Here is a 20,950-nt window from a genome sequence, read left to right as displayed (position 1 = left end):
CATACCAGGCTTTTTCAAGATGAACCATGATTAAAAACTCAAGGCTTAAGTACTTTCTAGCCCAAATCATGTGACTAGAATAGCAACTAATAAAATATGCAAATCAGATGTTAAAGTGCCAACAGCAATTCATTCATTCAATGAAATTATACAATGTCTAATAACCCACAAAATTGTACTAAATAATGTAAAAACGTGTTTAAATTGCAACTCGTAATAAAGCATGTATGACTGTTTTATAAAGCTACAAACAAGCTTAAAAAACTTAAAAACAGTCTTAAAAAATTCATTTTGTGTCTAAAAAATCTATTAAGAACTATTGGTTAATCATATGAAAAGTTAAACAAAGTTTAAAACATCCACTCAAACCAAAATGTTGTCCAAAATAACTGGAAATGAACAACCCATCTAAAAAATTTTTTATAATGAACAAAATCATAACTTGGCCCTCCTCAGTTTCAAAACACTCATAATACTAATACTGTCATTTAAACCAGGAGGCTTAGTTGCGTTCAACTTGAGCTGCCACAACAGTTCCTTGTATTCAAGCCGGGTTTCCCAATCACCCCCTCTACTGTCATGTAGGACTTGCTCTAGGATTAAAAATTTAAGCTGCATATTAGGGCATGTGCTAAGATGCTTAAAAAAAACATTGTAGAGAAAAACTAGTTATGCATGTAAAGCACAGGAAAAGAAAACTTGAATATTACACCATCTAAGAAATGTTCTCAGATTTCACATACATTTTGGAACCCTTTCCCTTTGAATAAAACTGATTCTACCACTGCTGTATATGTGTATGCACAGTTGCTAAACAATTTATCCTGTATCTTTTTGCTGAGAGGAATTGCACTGTATAGTAATGTCCTTGAAACCCTTGGCATCTGTCTTTACACGGATTTCTGTTGAACAGCTGTCCTGTTTTCATTTGTCATGTTTGTAATAATTGAAGAGTTTTGGAAGATCAGACTTTATTTTTTTTTATGTCTGTAAACAGTGTTGAGCTACATTTCTGCTTGTTGGAGTGGATACTGTCAGTAGGTCTATAGAGAGGCTTGAGATGTATTTTCTGAAATAATGCCGAGTATAAAGACCCAGAACTGATTTTCCTTCTGATTTTTCTGATCAGAAATCTGATTACTCTGATCCTTCTAATTTCCAGGACATACCCTTATCTAGCTATGAGGATTCTGATGCAGAGGATTCCATTCCCTCTGCTCCCCCTCCAGAAGATTTTTCCTTTGGTGAAACCCTGCACACCCTTAGAGAACATTTCCGCTGGGAGAGCCGGGACTACTCCCAGTCCAAAAAGAGACTCAGAATTTTTAAGCTTGCCTCAGCACAGGCCTCTAGCTATCCCTCCTGTTCTGGAAATTGTAGATGATGTCTTACTGGAATCCAGCCTTAACCCTGATACCTTGCCTCCAGCTCCCAGGAAACCCGACAGGTACTATAGAGTGCCTGACTCCCACAAATTCCTTTTTAGCAATCCTACTGCAGATCCAGAGACCATTTCCCAGGGACCTAAAGGCATTAAGGCTACAACTGCCAAAAATCCTACCCCTTCGGACAGGGATTCCAGGGCATTAGACAGATGGGGGATAAAAGGTATATACCTCTGCTACGCTTGCCATTAGGACTTTAAATTGCCAGTTTCATATGTTAAAGTATCAGCAGCATATTATGGAGCTAATTAAACAAAAAATGTTGATTCCTGATTGTGCAGAACACAAAGATTTACAAGAGTTAATGCATTCTGCTAACCAAGTTGGTAAACATACCTTGCAATGTGGGTTTGATGCTTTAGAAGCATCTTGCAGAGCTGCTGTCACTGGGTCTGTTCTTACAAGACATGCTTAGCTTAAGGGACAGAACTTGCCAGATCATGTCAAAGCAAAATTACTGGATGTACCATTAAATCAAGAGATTCTATTTGGTAATAAAGCAGAAGTCCTCCAAAGAATGGAGGAGAAATCTAAATATATGTAAACTGTTAAAGATTTCTTACAAGTGCAGCCACCTAGAATCAGAAGGCATTGGCCTTCAAAAAAACGGTCTTTTCCAGTCCCTTCCAGGCCTTCTCAGTCCAAACCCAGGGGCAGCAGACCACCAAGACTTAAGTCTCAGGTTATGCACAGATCTAAGCAATGGAGTGCTCCCGTGTCCAAAACAGGAAATAGTAAGCCTCCATCCTGTGGTAAAATTGCACAATGACTTATCATTAACTCTTTCAAGCCTTGCCCAAGTGCTTGCACCTTTAGGAGGGAAACTTGCATTGCATGCCAAAAACTGGCAGTACATTACGCAAGACAAATGTGTCTTAAACATTGTTTCCCAAGGATACAGATTCCAGTTCCACTCACTCTCATCCATAAGCAGATGGACAGACCTCCCCCCAAACTAGTGGGCAGAGGCCCAAAAGCAAATACTTTCACTTCTCAGTATCAAGGTTATTCAGCCTGTCCCAGCAGAACAAAGGGGACAAGGTGTTTACTCCAGACTGTTTCTGGTCCCTAGAAAAGAAAACTCTTGGCGTCCTATCCTGGATCTGTCTATTCTCAACACCTTTTTGGTGGTTCCAAAATTCAAAATGTTAACTCTCCAACAGCTGCTTCCTATACTAGCCAAAGACTCCTGGCTAGCAACCCTAGATTTAAAAGAAGGTTATCTGCACATCCCCATAAAGGAATCTTGCAGGAAATACCTACGCTTCAGAGCAGGCTCTATGCACTATCAGATGTTCATCGTGTTACCCTGCTGCAGTCATCACACTTGGGTTATCCTGCCGTCAGGCAGTCCCGCAGTCGGCCTGAATTCCAAAGTCATTCCAAAGTCTTGGTCCGGCGTCGGTTGCTGTCGCTTCTTCCCTGACGTCATTGCACCAGGGGTATATGAGGCATCCAACGCCATTTTCTTCAGTCTTTCTTGCCGCGCGGTGCCCGAAGCAGAAGCAGTTCGCAAGTGCCGGTCGGCCGACACCTGAGATTTTCGACTCTAATTTCATTCCGAAGTCTTCAATAAAGCTAAGTACCCCATTGGGGAACCCTTTCTTGCCTCAGTCCGATGTCAGAAAAAGTTAACAATTGCATTTCTTGTGGGAAGCAAATACCTCATAAGGACTTCCATTCCTATTGTATTCCTTGCCTAGGCCCAGACCACGACATCTCAGGTTGTCTGTTTTGTGCTAGGTTTAATAAACGAACTATCAAACGCCGTTTTGACTTCGCACAACACTACTTTGGTAGGAAATTTAATTATATCATGCCGTCAGTGCAGCTGACGACCGGCATGCATAAAAAACGCAAGGATAAGGACAGGCAGCCTAGGAACAGGCCAGACTCCAAGGCCTCTGCTAGGCCTGTCGCCGGTTCACCAGTTTTCAGTGAGGCGCCTACGCAGCCCCTGACGACCGCAGAACTGGAACCCCAGACAGCTGCGGATTCTCAAGCAGAGTCTACTAGGCCAATGCAGCCATCTTCATTAGGCCCTTCCGACACCGAAGCAGAAGTAGACCCCGGTGCAGTGGAAACACCTTCGGTTGCAGAAGGTGTCTTCAGACCGACTACACTCACCATTAAATCTTATGCTAAGCTTAAAACTCCTTTAAAACCAAAGAAGACTGTACATCAGTCTACAGTTCAAGGCCCCATGCTTAAGAAACACATGCTTAAGATGGCCGAAGACTTGATTACCCTAATCAGGGGTTTCCATCCACCTCCTGATAAAAGACCAAGACAAGAGGAGGATTATGCTTCCTCTGACCAGACTTCAATTTCCTCAGATTCTTCTGAGGAACAGGATTACACTTTTCAACCTTATGAAGACTCTGATGCTGAAGACTGTATTCCCTCACCATCTCCCCCTGAAGACTACTCCTTTGGGGAAACTTTACATACCATAAGGAAACATTTCCAATGGGAAGGCCAGGACTACTCTGATTCTAAGAAAAGGCTCAGAGAGTTCCTTTTACTACCCCAGCACAGACCTCTTGCTATCCCTCCTGTTCTAGATATTGTGGATGATGTTTACTTGGAGTCTAGTCTAAATCCAGACTCTCTACCTCCTGCTCCAGCCAAACCAGACAGATACTACAGAGTACCTGACTCGCACAAATTCCTTTATAAAAGCCCTGTGGCTGACCCAGAAACAATTTCCCAGGGTTCTAAGGGAGCTAAAGCTTCTCTGGCTAAAAATCCTGGGCCCTCTAAAAGGGATTCCAGAGCCCTAGATAGACGGGGAAAGAAAATATACACCTCAGCAACTCTGGCTATGAGAGCATTAAATTGTCAGTTTTACATGCTGAAATATCAGCAATTCCTAATGGCTCAATTAAAACAAAAATGAGCACACTTACTGAACAGTCTGAACTCAAGGAAATGCGGGATCTGTTGCATGCAGCTGAACAGGTGGGCAAACATACTTTACAATGTGGATTTGATTCATTGGAAGCTTCTTGTAGAGCAGCTGTTATTGGCTCTGTCATACGCAGACATGCTTGGTTAAAAGAACAAACCCTTCCTGACCATGTTAAAGCAAAATTATTGGATGCACCTTTACAGCAGGATGTATTATTTGGTGTCAAAGCAGAAGAGGTTTTAAAGAAAATGGAGGATAAGGCAAAGTCTATGCAAACGGTCAAGGATTTTTTGCAGGTACAACCCCCTCGTTTTAGCAGAAATTGGCCAACGAAAAACTGGTCCTTTCCAGCTTCTGACAGATCACAGAGGGGCAAATACAGATGCACCAGGGGCAGAGGTCAGTCACAAGGCCCTTACAAACCTCGCCAATGGGGTACTGCTACCCAGAAAGGAGGAGAAGACAGGCCCCAAGCTAGCAGAAGACAAACACAATGACTCAATCCTCAAACTACCAAGCAAATCTCTCCTGGCAGCTCCCTTGGGAGGAAAATTATCATTTTTTGCAGACAACTGGCACATCGTCACAAAAGACAAATGGGTCTTAAACATTGTCTTTCAAAGATACAGATTCCACTTTCATACCTTACCAAGGAAAAAAGGAATGCCAAACCTGCCACCAAATCAATGGGCAGAGGCACAAACACAAATTACAGCTCTCATGGACATGAGAGCCATTCAACAGGTACCTACACAGGAGCAAGGACAAGGATTTTACTCAAGAATCTTTCTAGTCTCAAGAAAGGACAAAGCATGCAGACCCATTCTGGATCTTTCAGTTCTGAACACCTATCTGCAAGTACCAAAATTCAAGATGCTAACACTACAGCAGCTTCTTCCCATGCTGGGCAAGAATGCTTGGCTGGTAATGTTGGACCTCAAGGAGGCATACCTGCATGTCCCTATCAGACAAAATTGCAGAAGATACCTCCGCTTTATTGCAGGTTCAATGCATTATCAATTCTCTGCACTGCCCTTTGGCTTATCTACTGCACCCAGGGTCTTCACAAAATGCCTGGCACCAGTAATTGCATTCTGCAGTCAAAGAAGAAGTCAGATATACCCATAACTGGACGACTGCCTTATTCAAGCAGAAAGCAAGGACGTTCTTTTAAAGCATCTGGCATTTGTCAAACACCTTCTAAGTTGCCTAGGGTACACAGTAAACGAAAAGAAATCAAAACTATTGCCCTCACAAAACATAATATTCCTGGGTGCCAGCTTGAATACAACGGCCCAGATGGCTTATCTCACGCCAGACAAGCAACAACAGCTGACTCAATATTTCAAAATAATTGCAGCAAAGACCCAACTCCCTGCAAGAAAAATTCTGCAGGCCTTGGGATTCATGGCATCTTGCATACTACTAATACCATTTGCAAAACTGCATATGAGGAAATTACAGTGGTATCTGAAAAGTGTATGGACTCGCCACAGCTTGGAAACAAAGATACCACTCATTCCCTGCCTTCAACAGGAGTTTCTATGGTGGGCACAGGCATGTCACCTCAACAAGGGTCAGCCTTTCACCTTACCCACAGCCAGGCAAACTATGACAACAGATGCATCAGACTATGCCTGGGGAGCACACATGGCAGGACAGTGCATTCAGGGCAAATGGACTACAGATCAGAGGCATCTGTATATCAATCAAAAAGAAATGCTAGCAGTACAGAATGCCCTAACAGCTTTCAAGGACCTCTTACACCCAGGACAACTAACAATAAAGGTGGACAATACCACAGTAATGTGGTACATAAACAAGCAAAGGGGCACTCATTCCTACCCTCTATGCAGGCAAGCAATGACCTTGTGGAACACTGCACTGTCTTACCAGGTTCAATTACAAGCACAGTTCCTGCCAGGAAAGAAAAACACATTGGCAGATGACCTAAGCAGAAACATCATGGATCCACACGAGTGGAAACTAGATCCACAAGTATTTGCAATGATAGCTCAAAAATGGGGACGCCCAGACATAGATCTGTTTGCAAGCCCCCAAAACTACCAACTTCAAAAATTTTGTACAAGGACATTCCATCCACAAGCTTGGAAAGTGGACGCCCTCTCATTCAGTTGGAAAACATTAACAGCGTATACCTTTCCTCCACTGCCTCTTCCAGCAAAGGTACTGCTGAAAGTCAGATTAGAGAGACCACAACTGATACTCATTGCACAAGACTGGCCACGCCAGCATTGGTATCCAATTCTAAGGAACATGGCCCACGGCCCACCATGGATTTTACCACAAATTCCTCACCTGCTCACCCAGCGAGACAGTCAGATTCTACACAGCCAGCTCAAGACTTTAAACCTGGCTGCATGGCAAATTACCTAAACAACCAGCCAACACCTTTATCCAAAGCTGTTATGGATGTCATTCTGGAGGCCAGGAGGCCCAGCACCAGGAAAACCTATTCTGACAAATGGAAAAGATTTTGCACCTGGAACCAGGCTAAAGGCCAAGATTGAACCAGCTTTTTCAGCTGATTTAAAATTTCTTTCATGGAAAACTGCCCTGCTACTAGCAATAACCTCAGCTAGAAGAGTCTCATAGCTACAGGCACTAATGGCAGTGGAGCCTTTCCTCATTTTTCATTAAGACAGAGTCTCTCTACGAACTAACCCTTCCTTTATGCCAAAGGTGGTATCCAGTGTGGCCCTAAACCAAACCATTCATTCGCCCACCTTTTTTCCCAAATCCCCAGAACAAAAGAGAAAGACTCTTGCACTCTTTGGACATTCACAGGCAATTACGTTACTACTTGGATAAAACTAAGGCATTCAGAAAATCTGAACAGCTCTTTGTAGCCTATGCTACAGGATCACAAGGAAAAGCTATCTCAAAACAGACCATTTCTAAATGGATAGGGCATTGCATACGTTTCTGCTACACGCATCATGGGAAACCGGTACCTGCTAACATTAGGTCACACTCCACCAGGGCTACAGCTACATCAGCAGCCTTTCTTAGGGGAGTGCCAACCAAGGATATTCTGGAAGCTGTAACTTGGAGTTTAGTGCACACCTTCACCAAACACTATCACTTACCTCTATATTTTAAGACCAGAGCTGGTTTGGCCACTGCAGTTTTGCAGGGCCTACTAGCTTCTTCTAACCCTGTTTAACTCCACCTCCCATCCTTAGCTTTGGGATTCAACCCAAGTGTGATGACTGCAGCAGGGTAACACAATGAACATAGTACAGTTTTGTACCTACCATAAATGTACATGTACGAGTGTTCACCCTGCTTCAGTCCAGGTTACCCTCCCTCCATCCCCGCTGAACTTATCTATACCACTCTATCCTATACAACCTCTGTGGTGTATTTGCTTGTGCCTAAAGGTTTTGTTTTATTGTTATATAGCTATATGTATGTATATATATATATATATATATATATATATATATATATATATATATATATATATATATATATATATTGCCTACCTATTGGGGGCACCTGACATATCTGGGGCAAGAAAAACTAAAGAAAATGGCGTCGGATGCCTCTTATATACCCCTGGCGCAATGACGTCAGGGAAGAAGCGACAGCAACCGACGCCGGATCAAGACTTTGGAATTCAGGCCGACTGCGGGACCGCCTGACGGCAGGATAACCCAAGTGTGATGACTGCAGCAGGGTGAACACTCGAACATCTACATTTATGGTAGGTACAAAACTGTACTTTCTCTGCACTTCCCTTTGGCTTATCTACTGCTCCCAGGGTATTCACAAAGTGACTAGCTCCAGCCATTGCATATTGTAGGCAGAGAGGAATTCAAATTTACCCATACTTGGACAATTGCCTGATTCAGGCGGACAGTCAGGAATTGCTACTTCAGCAACTGGCATTTGTAAAGAGACTTCTAACTTCAATGGGGTACACCATCAACGAAAAGAAATCACAGCTGCTACCCAGCCAACATATTGTATTCCTGAGAGCAAGATTGAACACAACTTTCCAGATGGCATTCCTCACTCCAGAGAAACAAATTTATTTGACAAACTATTTCAATCTACTGGCCACCAAAACCTGGCTATCTGCAAGAAAAATACTGCAAACCCTAGGGTTCATTGCCTCTTGCATTCTACTAATTCCATAAGCAAGACTGCATATGAGGAAACTTCAATGGTACCTAAAAAGTCTCTGGTGTCAACATTCTCAGGACCTGGAAACAATGATTCCTATCATTCCTTGCCTAAGGGCAGAGTTCCTTGGTGGGCAGAGGCCTGCAACCACAACAAGGAACTCCCTTTCACTCTACCCTTTGCCGCCCAAACCCTAACAACAGACGCATCAGACTATGCATGGGGGGCTCACATGGCAGGGCAAGTGCATTCACTGCAAATGGAACCCAAAGCAAATATGTCTGCATATCAATCAAAAAGAAATGTTAGCTGTACAGAATGCTCTGACAGCCTTCAAAGGCCTTATTCTTCCAGGCCAACTATTGGTAAAGACAGACAACACCATAGTTATGTGGTACATAAGCAGGGGGGTGCCCATTCCTACCCACTCTGCAGACTAGCCTTGAGCAACCAAGTGCACTTACAAGCTCAATTCCTGCCAGGCAAACTAAATTCACTGGCCGATGACTTAAGCAGAAATCTCATGGACCCACTCAAGTAGAAACTGGAACCCAAAATATTCAAACTTTTGAGGAACAGGTGGGGGACACCAGAGGTGGACCTTTTTGCTTTCCCTCAGAACTATCAATTGAGCAAATATTGCACCAGAATGCCCCACAGCCAAGCTTGGAAAGTGGATGCCCTGTCCTTTACCTGGGAAAGCCTCTCAGTCTATTCCTTTCCCCCTCTGCCACTCCTCTCGCAGGTTCTACTAAAAATCAAACAGGACAAGCCAAGGACAATCCTGATTGCGCCAGACTGGCCACGCCAGCACTGGTACCCTCTTTTGTGCATTATGACAGTGCTACAACCATGGCACCTGTCTCAGACTCCTTCCCTGCTGTTCTAGCAGGCGGGCCAGATTCTGCACCCTCAGCTACAGACCCTGAACCTTGCAGCCTGGCTAATCCCCTGAATTTAACACCAGCAACCCTCAGTAAGCAGGTGCTGGATGTCATCATTGAGGCAAGGAGACCTAGTACTAGAAAATCCTATTTGGAAAAATGGAAAAGATACTGTTCCTGGAGCCAGTCTCAGGGAATGGGCACAATTGTGCCCAGCTTACCTCATATGCTAGATTACTTAACAGAAATGCTCCACAAAGGCCTATCCTTCTCTTCAATTAAGATTCATGCCTCAGCCATCTCAGCTCATTATAATTGAGTACAATGCCCCATTTGGTATGTACCTCACCCGGCATTTGCAACAGCTGGAGAGACCACAAAAGTACCTCACCAAGAGGATCAAGGGTCTCCAACATATGTCTTATTCTGCCAGACTAAAGAAACTTCAGCTCTATTCAGTAGCGTACCGCCTGCTCAGAGGTGATCTCTGCCTGACGTACAAGGCCATGTCCAGTCAGGATCTGATGGACATGCTCCACCTCAAAAAATCCAAATCCATCAGGACCACGAGAGCTAAAGACTTAAACCTCGGCACAAGTATGAATAGGACATGCTGGAGGGATAGATTCATAACCCAGAGGCTTCCATGCTTTGGAACAAGATCCCAGTTCAGATAGGCAGAGCCCGTCACTGACTCTCTTCAAGAGAAATCTTGATGAGTGGATGGGAGATCGTAAGTTTACCCCAGGGGTCACATCTGTGTCACTGCTAGACAGGGGCACAGTAAACTAATTCTATTATATAAGGGGGGCCTTCATTGTGTCACTAGTAGACAGAGGCACAGTATTCTAAATTTATTCTGTACATTTTTGTACCATTTCATGGGGTGGCAAAAGCCACATCACTATGGCTAGGCTTACAAATGCCCCAGGGCAGATAGCCAAGTACTAAACTATGAAACATGACAACTCCATTATCCATGCTGGGAAAAAGAAATGTCCTGGCTGTCTTTCCCAAGTTTCTGTTTTCACAATGGAGAAGATGTAATTAAGCTGTTAACTCATCGAGCAGCCATTTTGGAAGTCTCCCACAGAAACAATGATAATGACTTTCTTAGATTAGTAAGGCTGTCTTTTGAACTAGTCATTCTTGAAAAAAAATCTTCTAAAATCAGACCAGCTTTTGGGAGAATTATTTAATCAGCATATGTTACTAAGAAAATTCCATCAGATTCCAAAGTTAACTTAAGGAACATTTATTAAAGAATAATGTCTGTAATTGCTGTAGGAATAATGGTAAACGCACATTAACGATGTGCACTTAACTTGGGCCATGCAACTAAAAACTCTGCTCTTTTTCTAAACTAACAAATGCATATAAATCATGGACTTTCTAGACACTGAGAGCGTGTGAATTTATGCTTTTGTATATACCTTGTATTTTTTTGTGTGTAGCCCGTTCTTACCTGTTTTGAACATTGTCATCGGCATTTACATCAACTCCTTTTTTTCCATTTTTTGTACATGGATTCAGAGTGTCACGTCAGCAGTGACCATCACCTAGAACCAACAATTTAGATAATTAGGCACTAATATTTCTTGTTGAAAAACTCGGATGCTTTCTTTTAGCTAGCCAGTTAACCATAATTGACACTCCATCAGACACAGACATCCTCCAGAGAGGTCTCATAGAAATGGATAACTGGTGCCAGAGCCATGGCCTTAAGCTAAATGCCAAAAAATGTATAGTCATACCCTTTGGGAAAAACAAGGTAACCCCTAATTACCACATAGGTGGTAATCCATTAAACACGGAAGAAGTTATCAGGGACCTGGGGACCCAAGTTGACAGTAACCTCTCTTTTGACACTCACATTGCCAAAGTGGTTAGGAAGACCTTCTACATTGCCCACCTGATCATGAAGGGATTCACATCCAGATCAGGAGAGGTCATTGTACCCTGTACTCTTCACTTATCAGACCAATGATTGAGTACAATGCCCCATTGAATGTACCTTACCCGACACCTGCAGCAGTTGGAAAGACCCCAAAAGTTCCTCACCAAAAGGATAAAGGGGCTCAAACATATGTCATACGATGCCCGACTGAAGAAACTCCAGCTCTATTCAGTCGCATACCGTCTGCTCAGAGGTGATCTGTGCCTGACATACAAGGTCATGTCCAACCCGAATTAATGGACATGCTCCACCTCAAAAATCCAAATCCACCAGAGCCACGAGAGCAAGAGACTTAAACCTCAACACGGATATAAATAGGACGTGCTGGAGGGACAGATTCATCACCCAGAGACTCCCTACACTATGGAACAGAATCCCAGTCCATGTGAGGCAGAGCCCCTCACTGACTCTCTTCAAGAGAAATCTTGACGAGTGGATGGGAGATCGTAGGTTTACCCCGGGAATCATCTCTGTATCACTGCTGGACAGAGGCACAGCAAACTAATGGGTATATTATTCTCATCCTAAGGGGTGGTGAAAGCCATACGCACTCTGGCTAGGCTTATAAATGCCCTAGGGCAGATAGCCTAGTATGAACCTATGAACATGTGACATTGTTAGTTATGTGCCCGTGTCTCTGTATGCATATTTGTCCTGACACTAAACGTTGTTGAGCTCCTTATATACTTACTTCCTAGTTATCCAATTTTTCTATGTCTTTCAACTGTTTTGCTCTGCATTTATTGTTATGTATAGTCCTTAAGTTTTACTCAGCATTCATTGTTGAGTATGCTCAATGTCTGAGTCTAGGTCATGAATGAAAATGTGTTTTGCCTGAGCCACCTTGTCAGTTAACAAAAAATAAATGTGCAGTCTGATGTCAGTTTTCATTTCATCCTTGACATATGATTTCAGTTCCGATATCAGAACCAGCTCAGCTGTTACTACAGCTCGCACTAGCCAAAAACTCTTGAGCTTCACCTCTGCCTGTAATTCCTCTCTCCCAATTACCCAGATCTCATTTGCTGCTTTTCCAGATAAACACGTTCACTAGAGCTCTCAAGCTTAGTTAGTTTTTTGGGATAGTTTTCTTCTATTTACTTTTATTTTTCAAGTTTCTTCCCTTGTTCAGTGTTTATTCCCTTTCACTTTTCCTCTACCCTTTATTTAGTGATCACTGTCCTCTCTCTTTACACTCTAGTGTATTCTCTGCTATCATTGTTGATAGCTTTCTTCTGTACATTTCAGTGTATTCTGTAACTATCATCATTGATAGTTCTTTCTTTGCTCCCCTTTCCCCATATAAAAAATGTCTGTCTTCTTTCTGTTTTTTTCTTGTTGAGAATGTTTGTGTATCCCCCTTTCGAGTGAGTGGTGTGTGTGTGTGTGTGTGTGTGTGTGTGCGCATGCATCTGTGTGTGTGTGTGTCTGTGCGCATGTGTGTCTGTGTGCGCATGTGTGTCTGTGTGCGCATGTGTGTCTGTGTGCGCATGCATGTGTCTGTGTGTGTGTCTGTGCGCATGTGTGTCTGTGTGCGCATGCGTGTGTGTGTGTGTGTGTGTGTGTGTGTGTGTGTGTGTGTGTGCTTTCAGACCTTTTTTATTATGGCTGAGAAAACTAAGGTCCCTTCTGACTTCAATAGATGCCAGAAGTGCGACCATAAGGTACCTGTTTCTGATTTGCATATTTTATGTGTATATTGTTTAGGTCCTGTGCATTTACAGGAAGATTACAACATTTGCCATGGTGTTAGCCATAGGGCTCTTGTTGGGAGAAGAAGCCAGCTGATTTTGAAAGGCTTGATTCCTTCTGCCTTTGGACAGGCCATGTGTAGGGCAAAACCAGGAATTTGTTAGTGCCATCCTCTCCATTGGCACCGACAGCTAAGAAGCATCTATCTTCAACTCCTGAAAGTTCCTAGCAGCCGAAGTACGCTGACTCTAGGACTTCAGTACTGGGAAAATCACCAGCACCGACCACCATTCCTGTGTCAAAAACCTTTGCGCAGATGGCTTCTGCGCAAGAAAATGTGCCTTCTGCTTCTACACCAACACCAGCTACTTTGGTGTAGATTTTGGATATAGGGCAAAAGTAAATTCTACCCTGGAAGTGTTATTCCCATCTATTGACCCCTTTGTGAGTGAGTTAACCAGGGTTTTTCTGTAAAGACCTAAATCACCCTGTCTGTTATCAGTCTGTTCCACCAAAAGCCTTACAGAACTTGACATGGAGAGACTGGTGAATAAAATTTTGTGGCAAGAGGTTTTACAGGACTCCCTTTGGCTCTGGCCCCTATGGGCTGAGGAGCTGAACCTTCATTTACCCCTCTAACCATTTCTCTTTTGACCTCCTCTAAGACTTCAGAGTTTACAGCTCAGTTCTGGAGATCTCACTCTCTGTTTGTAACCGGTTATTGCCCTGAGTTCTTTCAGAGCTGGAGACCTCCAAAGCCCGTAGCTGTCCTGTTGGCTCTGAGGGGCAGGAGTTGACTCCCAATTTTTTCAGAGCAGTCCCTGCACCTTGGAGCATCAGCACGGTTCAGTTCAGCTTCTGTCTCGTGGGCTGTTTCTTCAGAGTGGGGAGTGACCACAGTTCTGGGGTAGTCTATCTCGGTTCCGGACTCCCTTCCTTCTTCAGGGGCACCCAGCCTTCGAGGCAACGGATAGGGCCTTGTCTCTTACATTGACTCAGTCGGCCCTTTCCTTCTTGGAGCAGATACTTTCCTCCCGCCAAGTTATTCAGCCGGTCTTTCCACTGGGGCAGTGAGTACTTAAACCTCAGAAATCTCAGATACAGATTCTGTCAAATTTTGACTCCAGACTATATCCCCCTGAGGAGATTCCTCAGAAGAAGTGCAAGAGAAAGTGCTTAGATTCCTCACAAGAATTGATCATGGAAGGCACTGATTTTGATGAAGGGGAAGGTCCCCAAGGTCACCCCCGAAGATGTCTCCTTTGGAGAAAAACTAGAAAGTTTGAAACAGAAGGGTGAAAGTCCTAAAACCCTTCCTCGGAGGAATTCAGTACTCGCCTGTCTACCTCGGAGGAATTCAGTACTCGCCTGTCTACCTCTTGGGTGACTTTGCCCACTGATGAACTCATTCAGTTGATTTCTCGGGTCTACTTTATTAATGCAAAAGCTTAAAACAGCGAATGCATATGCATCGAACCATATGCATCGAACCGAGAAACCATCGAAACACAACAAAAACGGAGCTACACAACAAACATGACATGTAACAGCTGTAGGCAGGGGGGTAAGCTCCCCTTTGCCCCCCCCCCCGCTACTTAAATATATCAACTCCGAGATCGCACTGCATTGAAGTAAACAGAAATCTCCACCTACAGAGATTTCCTCTTACAGTTTTTGACGGTTCGCACTTTCTATGCATATGCATTCGCTGTTTTAAGCTTTCGCGTAAATAAAGTAGACCCGATTTCTCAGCAGGCATGGAAGTCTCCAGACACTATTGAACCCATCCCAAAATTTTATCTGCACTTGAGGATAAACAATTCTAGGCTAACAGTTTAGCAGTAGATGCCATGGTCGTAGCAGCTACCAAAAAAAAAGGAACTTGCTGAGGAGACCTCTATCCATCCACCCAACAGAGAGTCTCCGGTGATGGATAGATATGGGAAGCAGATTTACGCTTCGACCTTCGCCTTATAATCTTTGAATTTTCTGGCACATTTCACCAGACTTCAAAGGGATCTGATGAAGGAGTTGTTGGATACCCTGGCTGGAGCTGTTGCCGAGGGAGTCCAAGGGAAGTTTGCTTCCCAGTTGGCTACCCTGGAGTCTGTCTCAGACTTGTCCATAAGGGTCATTGCTCATGCAGCTGAAGGGATGACCAGAGTGGTGGGTTCAGGAGTAGCCATAAGGAGACATGCCTGGATGCACCTATGTTGCTTTGCGAAACCATTTTCATTTGTTTATGCGCTTTGTGACAGATCATCTCTGTTTGGCCCAAAAGTTAGAGAGACATTATCCATGTGTGAGAAGGATGTTAAGACCCTTTCTGCCACTGGCGTATGTTTTTCCACCCCCGCCAAATATCGTTTTCTAGGAATCAGAAGAGTGGTTGAAAGATGTGGTTAAAAAAGTCCCAAGGGTCTTTCCGGGACACGCATGGAGGCACTTCCCCCAGGGGCAGAGGGGTTGACTACAATGGAAGATGCCATCCACGTGGCACACATGGTCCACAGAACCAGGGTTTCACGGACTCCTTCTCATGCAAGCCCTTTCAGCATTCCTGAAAGGAGGCCCAATTGTCTTCCTGTGGAGGTAGTCTGGGAACGCTTGCCCTTGCACCAGAACACCTGGCTAAATATAACAATAGATTCTTGGATGCAACAGATTATAACCAGAGGTTATACCATACCCTTTTGCCATCTTCCCCCAGTATGCAAAAAAATTCCTGATGTTTCATCCAGTCAGAGGGAACCAGCAGTTATAGAAATTCAAAAACTGGTAGACGAAAGAGTCATCAAAGAAGTCTCTCCAGACCAGAGAAGATCCAGAATTTACTCAAGATTCGTTTTAGTGCCAAAAAAAGACAGGGGACTGGAGACCAATTCTGGATCTTATTGTGTTGAACAAATCAGTTTGACAAACGAAATTGCAGATGGTCATGGTGCAGTCCATGCTTTCATTTCTAGGAAAGGATAACTGAACGTACTCTTTAGATCTTCAAGATGCATATTACTATATAAAATGAACAAGCACTCCAGAAAGTTCCTCTGCTTCCGGCTAGGAGCCTGTCATTACTATTTAGGTCGCTACCATTTGGTCTCGCCACAGCCCCCAGGGTGTTCACCAAATGTATGGCAGCAGTAGCAGCTCACTTGAGACTGCAAGGATTTCAGGCGTTTCCCTATTTGGACAACAGGCTCATTACCACTCCAGCCAGGCATCAACTGATAGAAGCAAGGGATTGTGTTCTACAGACCTGTGTATACTTGGGACTTTTTGTGATTTATAGTTATTCCTGTCTCCAATTCAGTTTGGAGTTTATAGTAGCAGTGCTCAATATGACATCAACCGTAGCATCCCTTCCCCCAGTGAGACTTCAAAAAATCATTGCCCAGGTTAAAAAAATAATTTACAGAAAGAAGGTTCCCGCTTGCCTAGTTTTGCAGTCCCTAGGTTTTTTGGCAGTGACAATAACTCTAGTTCCCCTAGCCAGATATCACTTGAGAATTTTACAATGGCTGCTGGCTTCTCAGTGGTCTATACTACATCAACCCATGTCAGACCAGATTCTGATCACCAATCATTGCAGAAAGGATCTAGCTTGCTGGATTCACTCCAAAGAAATTCTCCTGGGCTGCCGCTTCATTTTTCTAGAACCCAAGGCCGTAGTGATCATAGACACCTCCCAGATGGGGTGGGGTGGGGGGCATTTTCTGGACAAGACTGTCCAAGACACTTGGTCCTCCTTAGAGGCTAACTTTCATATCAGTTTTCTGGAGTTGAGTGGTGTTTTTAGCATTGCAAACCTTTCAAACTGCTCTTCCTGCGGGAACAATTACGATTCAAACAGACAATATGTCAGTAGTTTGGTACATCAACAAATAGGGAAGAACCAAGTTTGTATCCCCTTTGTCGAGAAGCACTCAGTGTGTGGCAGTGGGTGGTGTCTTCCAACCACTTTCTGATAGCAATGCATATTCCCGGAAGTTCTAGTGTGATAGCAGACAAACTGAGCAGATTTGTCCTGCAGCCTCGTGCTTGGTCTCTCAATCCAGAAGTGATGAAAAAGATTTTACATCAGTGGGGCCAACCTTACTGCAACTTGTTCACCTTTCTCCTAAACAACAAGTGCAACAACTTCTTTGCCCTCATTCCCTCTCCAGGAAAGTCACCAAGAGACGCTCTTCTCCACACTTTGCCCTCTGGACTCCTGTACACCTTTCCCCTGATACCTCTAATTCCACAATTCTTACAGAAAGCACTCAGGTTGAACAGCAAAGTAATCCTCATTGCTCCATTTTGCCTTGACAGATATGGTTCTCCTTCTTTGGCCTTATCTAATTCAACGATCATGGACTGTGGTCCCAGTTCCAGACCTTCTGTCCTGTCCAGACAGGCTAGTTCACCCAGACATTCTGAACCTGAAGCTGACAGCATGGTTCCTCCAGTTCCACTAGTAGCCAGGCATCTTAACCTTTCTTCCCAAATTCTTCTAGCTTCTCATAAACTTTCCAGCCAGAAACTATATAATAGTAAATGGAAGAGATTTACCATCTGGGCAAGTGAAAGGGATATCAACCCCTTTTTTGCTTCTATTGATAATGTTTTAAGAGTTCTTAGTCTCTCTTTTCAATGCAGGAGCTACCATCAGAATGAAGCTTGCAGCTGTTTTAAATTTCCATGATGGTTTGGTAAAACATTCCTTGGCTTCTCAATGACTTTTTAAGTCATTTTTAAAAGGGACACTGTTGCTGAAACCTCCCTTCAGAGATGCTACTGCACGTTGGGACCTAAACCTAGTGTTGCAAACATTTGTGCATTCTCTCTTCGAACCATCTGCAGACTGTGATCTAAAGTACTTGTCATGGAAAACATTATTTTTGGTATCAACAACCTGTGCTAGAAGAATTTCGGAAATCCAGGCCTTGTGTAAACCTCCTTATCTGATTTTTCAAAAAGACAGACTATCTTTGCGAACAAATCCCACCTTTCTACCTTAAGTAGTGTCACAGTCTAATATCAATCAGACTATTCATTTTCCAGTATTCTTTCCCAGCTTTTCGAACAAAGGTGAATACTGTTTGCATTTGTCAGATGTTCATAGACAACTACACTTTTATCTTTACAGGATGAAAGACATGAGAAACTCTGACCAACTCCTTGTCTCCTTTACAAGTGCAAGGTTTGTTAGACCAGGCAGCAAGTTGACCTGATGCTCAGGGATTGTATTTCCTTTATCTGTGACAGGAAGAAAATTAGTTTACCTAGGCCTATAAAGGCACATTGTACGAGATCTGTAGCCACTTCCACATTGTACAAGATCTGTAGCCACTTCCACATTGTACAAGATCTGTAGCCACTTCCACATTGTACGAGATCTGTAGCCACTTCCACATTGTACGAGATCTGTAGCCACTTCCACATTGTACAAGATCCGTAGCCACTTCCACATTGTACAAGATCCGTAGCCACTTCCACATTGTACAAGATCTGTAGCCACTTCAGCAGTTTTCCAAGCTAGAGCTCCAGTGGATGACATTTCTGCAGCAGCTCCTTGGGCTTCACCCATTCCTTTATTACTCATTACAAATTGGATTTGATCTCTAGGAGAAGAGCATCCTTTGGTTCAGTGGTGCTTAGGAATATCCTTCCATGAGTCCTCCCAAGGTCTAAGGTAGCTGGGAACTCCTCCCCATATGTCAAGGATAAAATGAAAATTGACAACATTAGATAAAGAAGTTATGTGCTGACCATAACGTTCCATCTGTGTTGTCCATTTTTATTTATTCTCAACTCCCCTCTCTATCCCCTTCCTTTAAAGACTATTTGGTGGAAAGGGTAATGTACTTGTCTCTTATGGTAATCTTTAAGGCATAGCGGATATGGCTTGTGTTGAGGCTTCTTTATCTATCACACTATATTTAATCTGCAAACTTGATCTGAGGTAATTGAGAGAGGGATTATGCGTAGAGGTGAAGCTCTAGAGTTTTTGGTCAGAACAAGCTGTAGTAACAGCTGAGTTGGTTCCGATATCGGAACCGAACCCATATGTCAAGGATAAATGAAAAGGGACAATACAGATGGAATGTTATGGTAAGTACATAACTTCTCTTTAGTTTAAATAAGTAAATAAACGTGTGCAGTGCGTTTATTTGAACCATGTCTGTTTTCTCTTTCAGAAGATCGTCCCTGGTTGGAGTGTTGTATTAAGTCTTATTGCATAGAAGAAGGAGGTAATCGAAGGGTTTGCTACCAGGTATTTGATACTATCATTGCTGAAGATGACTGCTAGCTGACCAAGGAAGTCTACAAGCATCTTGTATGATACATTATCTTGTTTCATTTGTTCATCGTGTTTATGAACAGACCCGTACCATTCTTGGCGGTTATTAATGGAGGAGAAAAGTTAAAAGAAGTATTTTGTGTGGAATATTTATTTTAAATATGGTGAAAGACTGAGAATGTGAACATATATTTATTTTATTGATTAGTCATTTTCATATTAAAATAATTTGTATAAAACCATTCTTGTTCGCATTCGTTCTTTTTAAACATCATCACTTACTTTGTCTTTCCATGGCAGACTTTCACATGGGATACCTTTGCAGTAAATCTGTTGTATGTTAGGTCTTTTTACAACAATGCTCAGAAAGTCATAGCAGGAAGATCATTGTTATCGTGTGTCAGAGTAAAGGAATGTTGGCACCGACTTGGTCGACATTGATTGCAGTGTTATACTATGAGAAAAGGGAAAAAGTGTGTGCTACATTTTTTTAACATATTCTTTATTCTCCAAGTTATTGTGGCTTTGGAGAGTCTATTGTATTTATTTTCATTCATTTAACTGAGTAGATAGACTGGTCCTAACACTCTTTTCAGCAACAATCCGAGCCAAGGAGGCAAGATATTATATTATAAATACAACTCCTTGAAAGCATTTTGTGCCGAGGCACTAGAGAGAGAATATATTTTGTGTGCATTTTCTACCTGGTTGTGGATCTTTTGTCTCTGGCAGTCGTATTCATAATATTGGACTCGTTTTCTAGTTGTTTTGGAAGATATTGTGTTATACATAAACATAAGTAACAAGAGGCTGTCCGTACTGGTTGCTGCTCTACAATGGAAACATATCAAAGAATCCCATAGCATATTCATCATACGCTGCATGATGTTAAGCCAATTGGAGTAGGCATTTAGCGCATACATGGACTGTTACAACAGTGATTAACAAGATTAATCATTTCCCTACGGTGCTTAGCTAGCTTGCATGTTAATGGTACTTGTGTGAAACTGACAATGAAAACTAGACAATAGAGACCAAGGGTAGAAAATAGTCAGGTGGAGCTGTTTTAAGAGTCAGTAACTGTTTATCTGGGGCCCTACTTACATTTATGTGGAGCTGTTTTAAGAGTCAGTAAGTGTTTATCTGGGGCCCTACTTACATTTATGTGGAGCTGTTTTAAGAGTCAGTAACTGTTTATCTGGGGCCCTACTTACATTTATGTGGAGCTGTTTTAAGAGTCAGTAACTGTTTATCTGGGGCCCTACTTACATTTATGTGGAGCTGTTTTAAGAGTCAGTAACTGTTTATCTGGGGCCCTACTTACATTTATGTGGAGCTGTTTTAAGAGTCAGTAACTGTTTATCTGGGGCCCTACTTACATTTATTTTTGCTGTGTAACTGTTTATCTGGGGCCCTACTTACATTTATGTTTGTTGTTTTCAGTGAGGTGCTGTTCAGCTGCTGTTTTAAGCTTCAGATCAGTCAGTAGACAGATGTCTTATGCTAGTGAGTTCCAGCAAACTGAAGCGGTTTTGCAAAAAGCACTTTCCATGGTGGTAAGTTTAAATGGGGGGTCTTACTAATTCTTTGTCATTCATTGTTCTGAGTGAGTGGGTAAATTTTATG

The 20,950-nt window shown here is 42.9% G+C and overlaps 1 protein-coding gene across 1 annotated transcript in view; it reads left to right on the top strand.

Annotated features, from left to right (window-relative positions):
• The window catches only part of LOC122815102 (protection of telomeres protein 1-like), a 1,603,082-nt gene extending 1,583,519 nt beyond the window's left edge, over positions 1 to 19,563 (top strand). The window contains exon 19 of the mRNA XM_044087343.1: positions 19,221 to 19,563. Within this exon, the coding sequence (XP_043943278.1) occupies positions 19,221 to 19,333 (113 nt within the window). The 3' untranslated portion in view covers positions 19,334 to 19,563. The remainder of the gene's footprint in view (positions 1 to 19,220) is intronic.
• Positions 19,564 to 20,950: the final 1,387 nt, after the last annotated feature.

The sequence above is a fragment of the Protopterus annectens genome, chromosome 11.part0 (assembly GCF_019279795.1).
Source record: "Protopterus annectens isolate FY-2018-M chromosome 11.part0, PAN1.0, whole genome shotgun sequence".
Taxonomy (NCBI): Eukaryota; Metazoa; Chordata; order Ceratodontiformes; family Protopteridae; genus Protopterus; species Protopterus annectens.
Note: the sequence above shows the minus strand (reverse complement) of the source record. Positions and strands in the feature narration are given on the sequence as shown.